Source organism: Salminus brasiliensis, chromosome 4, assembly GCF_030463535.1.
Source record: "Salminus brasiliensis chromosome 4, fSalBra1.hap2, whole genome shotgun sequence".
Taxonomy (NCBI): Eukaryota; Metazoa; Chordata; class Actinopteri; order Characiformes; family Bryconidae; genus Salminus; species Salminus brasiliensis.
This window is the reverse complement of record NC_132881.1, coordinates 987,945-997,168: the sequence shown is the minus strand read 5'-3', so window position 1 is coordinate 997,168 and position 9,224 is coordinate 987,945. Positions and strand designations below refer to the sequence as shown.

Genomic DNA, 9,224 nt, shown 5'->3' with positions numbered 1-9,224 from the left:
CACACACACACACATTGTATGAGTTGTGTTCATCAGTTCAAGCTTTCTACACTGATACTGATCAGTAGGTGGCGCTGCTCCTCTTTACTCTGAGGGTCTGTATGACTGAGAGGTTTAGGGAGAGTGTGTGTGTGTGAGTGTGTGTGTGAGTGTGTGTGTGAGAGAGAGAGTGTGGTCTGGGGGAATTTAGGCGGTTCTTCAAGTTAATGCTGCAGATTAGAAACAGCAGGAGAGGGCAAAGATCACTCCCTCCCTTGCTCACTCACTCACTCTCTCTCTCTCTCTCTCTCTCTCTCACAGTCTCTCTCGCTCTCTCTCTCACACACACACACACACACACACACACACACAATCAGTAATGTACTGCCCATTTGCTTTCCATTATCTCATACAAAGAAAGCTCTCCTGACCACTAGAGAACAATCAGCCAGTCCATCAATCTCTCTCTCTCTCTCTCCCATACACACACACACACACACACACACACACACACACACACACACACACACACACACACACAGTGTGATAAACACAGATGTTCAAAAACACAGAAAACACATCTGAACAATAAACTCCACAATTGCTTCAGCAGCAGAGACACACCCCCAACCTTCCCTTTTATTTTTTTATCAAAACACACACTCTTACACACTACGTGTCCACATGTTTGTGGACACCTCTTCTAATGAATACATTCAGCTACTGTAAGCTGCACCCATTGCTGACACAGATGTGCAAATGCACACACACAGCTTGTCTAGTCCCTGTAGAGAAGAAGAAATACTGCCAATAGAATAGGACTCTGTAATATTGATGACCCTAAGGTCACCTTGCTGTCTAATGCCAGGCGTGGGCTGTAGTAGAGGGTTGTTTTTTTATGAGCTATAAGACAAGTACAAGCGTCTGTCCACACGTTAAGGCAATGTTTAATCTTTCCAAGAGGTCCACGATTGTTTTTGCGCTACACAAAAAATTAACACACAACATATGAAGTGGTCCACGAATTCCCATAATTCCACAGTACATCTGAAATACGTGAGTGTGTTTCTGTGAGTCCAGCAGCTTTTCCCAATGTAAGGCCCTGAGAAACGCCTGCCCGGCGAGGGTAACCTGTGCTACAGTAATAACAGCACCCCTGTCGTGAGATCAGGGCACTGTCACAAACAAGCTGGAACTTCCACGACTGGAGAACGGTCAGAAAAGACGTCAGAGGGTCAGGTCAGGACATCTGTGCCCATGAAAGGACGATGATGCAGAGGCTCAGCAAACCCACAAACACACCAAACACCACCAGCGCTCCCGCCTGCAGAGAAAAAGAGAGAGAGAGAGAGAGAGAGAGAGAGAGAGAGAGAATAGTTGCATCACTCAGTTCAGTGTGTAGTTCAGCACTTAGTTCAGTACTGTGGCGACATTCAGTTCAGTGTGTAATGTAGTACTGTACTTTAGTTCAGTGGAATAGTGTAGTTCAGTACTGTAGTTCAGTAGAGTAGTGTAGGTCAGCACTGTAGTAGTGTAGGTCAGTACTGTACTGTACTTCAGTACTGGACTGTAGTTAGTGTATGGTGTTAGTGTAGTGTTAGTGTAGTTCAGTACTGTAGTGTAGGTCAAGACTGTACTGTAGTGTAGTTCAGTACTATAGTTCAGTAGTGTTAGTGTAGTTCAGTACTGTACTGTAGTTCAGTACTGTAGTGTAGTTCAGTACTTTACTGTAGTGTAGTTCAGTACTGTACTGTAGTTCAGTACTGTACTGTAGTGTAGTTCAGTAGAGTACTGCAGTGTAGTTCAGCAGAGTACTGTAGTTCAGTACTTTACTGTAGTGTGGTTCAGTACTGTAGTGTAGTTCAGTACTGTAGTGTAGTTCAGTAGAGTACTGTAGTGTAGTTCAGTACTGCAGTGTAGTTCAGCAGAGTACTGTAGTTCAGTACTTTACTGTAGTGTAGTTCAGTAGAGTACTGTAGTGTAGTTCAGTAGAGTACTGTAGTGTAGTTCAGTACTGTAGTGTAGTTCAGTAGAGTACTGTAGTGTAGTTCAGTACTGTACTTCTGTAGAGTACTGTAGTTCAGTACTGTAGTGTAGTTCAGTAGAGTACTGTAGTGTAGTTCAGTACTGTACTTCTGTAGAGTACTGTAGTTCAGTACTTTACTGTAGTTCAGTAGAGTACTGTAGTGTAGTTCAGTACTTTACTGTAGTTCAGTAGAGTACTGTAGTGTAGTTCAGTACTTTACTGTAGTTCAGTAGAGTACTGTAGTGTAGTTCAGTACTGTGGTGTAGTTCAGTACTTTAGACCTGCTTAGTTCAGTAATCTCATGTGATGTCATTCAATCGAACCTGTAGTTCAGTAGTTTGTGGAGTTCAGTACCATAATGTAGTTCAGGACTGTTACTCACCCCCACTGACCCGCAGGACCTGACGTCATCAAAACTGATCCGGAGGTAAAACAAACCCGGATACACAAACAGCAAGCAGGTGGAGGTGGTGGAGCCTGGAGATATTGCGTGCACACACACATACACACACACACACACACACACACACGTGTAAAAGAAAACAATAACCTTGTACTTTTCTGGTTCTCAGAGACGCTGGGTGGAACCCACACTTACCCACGACCCCGAAGACGTTTCTGATGTCCGGAACGTAAACAGCCAGCAGCACCACCAGCAGGAGGAGGAGGAAGGTGGAGAGACAGTGAGACAGCCAGGAGAACCTCCTCTCACCCCAAAACAACATTAGCACTGCTTTACGGGCCTAGAAAGAGGGCGAGCGAGCGAGTGCGCGCGAGAGAGAGAGAGAGAGCGTGCAAGAGATGAATTACTTGCAGTATTACTAAATATACTAAAGTACTAAAAGGGTTCTGACATGTAACAATAGTGGAGTTTTTTGGTGCTATCTAGAACCATCAATAAAAGGTTTTCTATCAAAACAAATAACCCTTTAAGCAGATATAGAGCCATTTAATGGTTCTTTGAGTTGGCAGGGTTATATAAAGAACCATTTCCTTGACCAAAGAACCCTTTAGAACCTTTTTTGTCAAAGTATAGGATTACGTAGAACCGTATTAAACCAGAAAGCAGGTGCTAGATAAGATGTGCTTGAATGGCAGAACAGGAAATAATAATAATAATAATAATAAATGTGTGAAAAGCAGCAGGAGGGATTTAGACACACACACACACACACACACTCACCGGGAAGTGTATAAGCGGCACCGTGAGAAGCACAGCCAGCAGGATCAACAAGCGTACCGTCGTCACCAGGACGTCCCGCGGCAGGTAGGCATCGTATCCTAGCAACAGCTCAGAGTCCACCTGAGCTGAAGAGGAGAAAAGAAAAAAAAACAAAAACACACACACACACACACACACACACCAGCATATATCAGCCACTACAAACTGTCACTATGTGTCCAACTGCCTGTAAGACTCTGCTGGATAAAACATACACAGGATTACGCTTTATGGTCACTTTCTCTCAGGTCAGTGTGTCTGTTCTCTCTTACCGTAGAAGGTGAGGTAGCCAAACAGAGCGGACACCAAATACACCAGGAAACTGAGAGAGATGCTGACATTTGCCACATTCTGCATCCTCTGCTTCGTGGGCCTGAAACACACACACACACACACACACACACACACACACACAATGTAGACTGACACTGATTCAGTGTTTCTGTGCCTGATCGAGGCAAAACACCAAAGACTATTAGAGTCCCATCAGTGCCCCCTTGTGGAGAACAGTCAGCCTGCTAAACATGAGTGAGTGATGAGGCATGAGGTTCTTATCTACAGACAGACTGCAATCATCTATTTACAACCACTGTAGAGAGACCGCCTAACGACCTATTTCTTTATTTATCTACCTTCATATAAACGTCTAGAAAAATTTGATAAATTCGTTTATTATCCGTTCATAACTTTATATTACAGCCTTAAATTTAGGCATTCTGGGTACCACCTACAGCTCATTATTCCAAACATGTATTATTAGTAGTAGTAGTAGCAGGGTGTGTGTTTTACTGACCGGTGGAGTTCACAGTAAATGGGCAGAATGGCAGTGTGGCACAGGAAGGAGAAGGCCATGGTGGGAATGGCATAGGCACTCTGAAACACACACACACACACACACACACACACACACACACACACACACACACACACACACACAGACAGTCTGCTACTTCTCCCATAATGTGAGAAACTTTCCAAGGTTTTGCTTCTGGAATGTGGCCAAGTTTGCTAGTTCACTGACAGGAGCCACTGGACCCAGTTACTTCACCCGTCAGTGGTACTAATGTTATGGCTGATTGATGCATGTGCAGGATCTGTAGCGCCTGCATTTACACGCCATCAGCTGGTTATCTGATCAGTCCACGCTGCGTGAAGTGCAAACACACTGACACACACACACACACACTCGCAGTGGTCTCGGCCTGTTCCCACCCTCATGCAGTGTGTGAGCTCGGCTACATGATACGATGAGATAATGAGATCCTATTAAGGCTGATATTAGTGTTCCTCACAGCCCTGCAGTGTGTGTTATTAATAAAAACACACACACACACACACACACACACTCACCTTACTGGAGAAGACAAAGAGCTGAGCTGTGCAGTTGGAGGAGGACGAGTTGGAGAAGGTTTGCTAAAACACATAAAACCCACATCTTAAAAACACAGAGGAACCAGGAGCCTGCAGACCTTCATCCTCACACACACCCTCCTCACACCCTGAGGAGGTGTCCAGCATGCTCTAGGCTGGACTGTGTGGTTTCTGAAGGACTCCCGGTCATCTACTTCTTTCAGCTCTATCAGAAAGCTCTGGACTCAGGGGCTCAGAGTTCAGAGTGTACCTGTGTGGTCATGACCAGGCTGAGAGTGGAGTTGAGGGGTAAAGGGCAGGGAATGGACCACTTCTTCACCACCACCTGAAAACAGCAGCACACAGCAACGTTCGCGTTATTCTGCTAAACTGGTCACTCAGCTCCGAGCGGTCAGTTATTCCCTTATTCTGTACGGCTGATTATGATTCATGTTGCATTAGTTGCGACTGTGTTTAATTGCGTTATGATGTTGCGTTAATTACGGTTGCGATTAATTGCCTAATTATGTTCTGTTAATCACAATCACAATTAATTGCATTATAATGGTCAGTTAATTGTCATTATCATTAACCACACTGTTCTGACTGATCACGCATAATTACAGTTCTATAAGAGTTCTATAGCTGTAGAGTTACAGCGCTCCGTAAAGCTGATCACTTTTACTATGGAAACGACAATCCTGCAATTTCAGCTGAGTGACTGCAGAACACACACACTCACACACTCACACACTCACACACTCACACACTCACACACTCACCACCACAGCGAAGAACAACATGAAGAAAAACGACAGGCTGCTGGTGTAACCAAGGAAACCTAGGAGAAGAAGAGCGACATACACAAACAGGACTGAGTACAGCGAGCTGTCTGTCTGTCTGCCTGTCTGTCTGTCTGTCTGTCTGTCTGCTGCAAAGTGATGACTTACCTATCTTTGGCAGGAGGGCGAGAGGTAGCACCACACACACTGTGACCAGAATCAACAGAATTACACCGTCCTCATACCACACACTGCAGGGAGAGAGACAGACAGACAGACAGACAGTAAGACAGACAGACAGTGGGTCGTGACCTAACAGCCCCATGTTGGCATGGTTGATGGAGCAACCTCCTACAGTATAGCCTCACTATGAGTGAAGGTGGAGATTCGACTCCGGTGCTGAAGGTGTTCAACTTCATCTGATTCAGAGTGGGGTTCGGTGTGAATCGCTCGGTTCTGGATAACCCAGTCAGAGCTGCTCTACAGTGGAGGTTCTAGATAATCTCCCCAGTCAGAGCTGCTCTACAGTGGAGGTTCTAGATAAGCTCCCCCAGTCAGAGCTGTGGTTCTACAGTGGAGGTGAAGGGAAGCAGACGTCTGAAGCTCTAGTAAAAGCTCCTCACAGAAAGTTCTTCACCTAATGGTGATGAAGACGCTGCCTGATGCCTGAGACACTGTTCTACCAGAGTTCTGAGAAGAGCTCGGCTCTAGAACCTGCTTTTAAAATCAGATCATTAAAATGGTGGAGGGATACATGCTGCAGGGTGTAGTGCAGCTACAGAAAGTAGTCCCTAAAGAAAACTGCATTAGTTCAGATTCTCTATTCACTATTTTACCTTCATCATCATCATCATCATCATCATCATTCCATATAAAACTCAGAAGACTCGTGTAGCTGCACTGGTGGGTTTGGATAGGAGATAAATTATGGGCTGTATCTGTATTGTTGTAGTCATGGCGACCGACGCCTGCCTCTATTCACCTCCACTGTACAGAGATCAGAGCAGGTCAGTTTCTCTACAGTGAAGCTCAGATTCACTCTCGCTCTCTTTTTCAGCCCTGCTGTGGGTTCTGCTGTACGCTACCGAGTACCTGCACAGCAGAATTCATTAGAACTCCAGTGCGGTACCCGTCAGTGTGTCACACAGGCAGCCCTCACACAGCTCTGCTGGTCTGGGTTGAATTACGCTTGCACACCGAGGTCTGCGGAAAATCCCCCATTCTATGCCCAAATACGTGCGCAAGTGTGTGTGTGTGTGTGTGTGTGTGTGTGTGTGTGTGTGTGTGTGTGTGTGTGTGTGTGTGTGTATGCTTCTCCACCCCCCCAGCTTTCATGTGGAGTTTGTCAGTGAGTCACAACAATTATGTTATTCTGGAACAGAACACCCCCCCCCCCCCTTCACACAGCCAATTCTGATTGGATGATTCATTGACAGAGTAATGCATGTGGGAGGGGGGGGGCATGTGGGTGTATGCGCTCCTCCTCCCACATAAACACCACCCTGAGCTGCATAAACATTGTCCTAATTGGTGAGACCACTAATGTCTCCCGAACCCCAAAACCGGTTCCTCAGTAAAGGCAGCGGTTCTGCTTACAGAACCATGTAGATGCTTCAATGGTAAAAAGGTTCTTCAGATTGGTGGAAAACCTTTTGTAGAGTTCTAGAACAGAACACAGAGAGTTCCCGTTCTACAGTTCCCGGGGAGTTCTAGAGGAGAGAGTATGCAGAGTTCTAGAGCAGAATATCAAGCTGTTCGGGAAGAGAATGTGCAGGGTTCTAGAGCAGAATATCAAGAGATGTGGAATAGAAATAAAATGTTGTTCTGGAATTGAATGCACGTTCTAGAACAGCATGTGGAGTTCTGGAATATAGATAGTTCTAGACTGGAATGTAGAGTTATTGGATTATGCAATGCAGCACATTCTAGAACCGAATACAGAGCGCTTTGGAATGGAATGTAAAGAGTTCTACAACAGAATGCAGAGACTTGTAAAACAGAACGAAATGGGTTCTAGAGTGTAAAAATTGTGCAATGAGTGTTTTGTAGGGGGTTTTTAATAGCAGTTCAGAATGTAGAGTGTTCTAGAAAAGAATGACAGAGGGATCTAGAACAGAATGACAGAGGGATCTAGAACAATGGTAGAATGTAGAGTGATCAAGAACAGAATGACAGAGGGATCTAGAACAGAATGAAAGAGTGATCTAGAACAGAATGACAGAGGGATCTAGAACAACGGTAGAATGTAGAGTTATCTACAACAGAATGACAGAGGGATCTAGAACAACGGTAGAATGTAGAGGGATCTAGAACAACGGTAGAATGTAGAGTGATCTAGAACAGAATGACAGAGGGATCTAGAACAGAATGACGGAGGGGAGCATGTGGAAACTCACCCTGAAGCCTCCGTTCTCACGAAGCTGCGGATGGTGGCGGGAAGTTCAGACTTCAGGATGAACATGTAGGAGGCCATCGCTGCAGAGGAACAGGAGAGAGAACGCAGAACCCACACAGCTCTAGATTAAGTGTGCTTTGGGGTCGTTACTGTTCCAAAGGCTAAATTAAACATGAACAGTCGCTGTGCAGGAGCGCCCTCGTTAACTACTGCTGTGAGAACGGGGAGGAACTGTGGCGGCCTCGGCTCTGCGCCAGCAGCACGTTGGGTCGGGTACGGTCTGATCTAGAACTCAAACAGAGACTGCATTTGTACTGTAAACCCTCACTTACCACCGATGTTCTGGATCACAATGGTACAGGCCACCAGAACCTTGGAGAGAGAAAAAACACACAGAATGAATAAAGTTCTGTACGGAGATGGAGATCACGGCAGGCGTGGGCTAAACTGGGCTTCAGTCTTATAGGGTTTTTTCCCCTGTTGTTCTGTACTCAGACCGAACCATGAGGTCCGAACCATGGTGTGAACTGAACCGAGACCCCGCTCCCCCCCACCCCCCAAAGAGTATCTACTGTTCATTGGCTATCCTATACCAGCTTTCCAGAATGAGAGAAATGGTGAAGAGCTTCATAAAACACTGAACCCTCTTTCTGTATCATTTATCATATTTATGATTTAATATTTAATATATAAATGTAATAAATATTCATTCTGATCCGCTTTAAGGTCCGGAGCATAAAGCCGGTCTGTGTGTAGAGCTGTACTCACCTTCCCAGCTCTGTTGAAGGCCTTCTCTCCCAGAGCTTCATATGAGTTCAAGCCTGCTCAGAACACACACACACACACACACACACACACACACACACACACACACACACACACACACACACACACACACAGAAACACAGTTGTACAGTAAACCACAGCACATCCAGCCCGAACAGTCTGCACCGACTAACCGAGTACTGGCTGAGTCCGGTAATAACAGGCTGCTGGCTTCAGCAGACCATCACTGACCATCACTGACCTAAGCAACCTCCATCCCAGCAGTGAACCTTCTACTGCTACATTTAACAGCCTTGCTTAAATAAAAAAAAAGTATTTGGACAGACAAGGCCTCTCTCTATTTCAATAAGGAGACTGGTTTAAATAAAGCAGGTAGCATGAGCAGATGGACACGACAGGGTTCCAGGTGAGTGAGCTTGGGTGTAAAAGGGTTCAGGTGACGTTACCTGTCTGATCACACAGGGTGAGGAGAAGGTGGATGGAATAGGAGGCCAAACCGGACACCAGCAACAACAAAACACTACACAAAACACACCAGGGGTTAATAAGGTAAGAGTCTTCATTTGTACACATACAGCAGGGGGCGCCGCGAGATATTAACATTCATAGTCCAGACAAACCCCCCCCCCCCCCCCCCCATGCTAACTGCGTTCCTAAATCATCACACACTCTCCCCAAAGCGTG

At 45.6% G+C, this 9,224-nt stretch overlaps 1 protein-coding gene across 1 annotated transcript in view; it reads right to left on the bottom strand.

Annotated features, from left to right (window-relative positions):
* Positions 1 to 584: 584 nt before the first annotated feature.
* The window catches only part of slc38a6 (solute carrier family 38 member 6), a 10,387-nt gene continuing 1,747 nt past the window's right edge, over positions 585 to 9,224 (bottom strand). Inside the window, exons 3-16 of the mRNA XM_072677275.1 lie at positions 8,987 to 9,060; positions 8,523 to 8,575; positions 8,087 to 8,126; positions 7,756 to 7,834; positions 5,528 to 5,610; positions 5,360 to 5,418; positions 4,849 to 4,923; positions 4,578 to 4,640; positions 4,021 to 4,100; positions 3,500 to 3,600; positions 3,189 to 3,313; positions 2,604 to 2,748; positions 2,388 to 2,482; positions 585 to 1,303 (exon numbers count right to left, since the gene is read on the bottom strand). Coding sequence (XP_072533376.1) covers positions 1,220 to 1,303; positions 2,388 to 2,482; positions 2,604 to 2,748; positions 3,189 to 3,313; positions 3,500 to 3,600; positions 4,021 to 4,100; positions 4,578 to 4,640; positions 4,849 to 4,923; positions 5,360 to 5,418; positions 5,528 to 5,610; positions 7,756 to 7,834; positions 8,087 to 8,126; positions 8,523 to 8,575; positions 8,987 to 9,060 — 1,156 coding nt within the window. The 3' untranslated portion in view covers positions 585 to 1,219. The remainder of the gene's footprint in view (positions 1,304 to 2,387; positions 2,483 to 2,603; positions 2,749 to 3,188; positions 3,314 to 3,499; positions 3,601 to 4,020; positions 4,101 to 4,577; positions 4,641 to 4,848; positions 4,924 to 5,359; positions 5,419 to 5,527; positions 5,611 to 7,755; positions 7,835 to 8,086; positions 8,127 to 8,522; positions 8,576 to 8,986; positions 9,061 to 9,224) is intronic.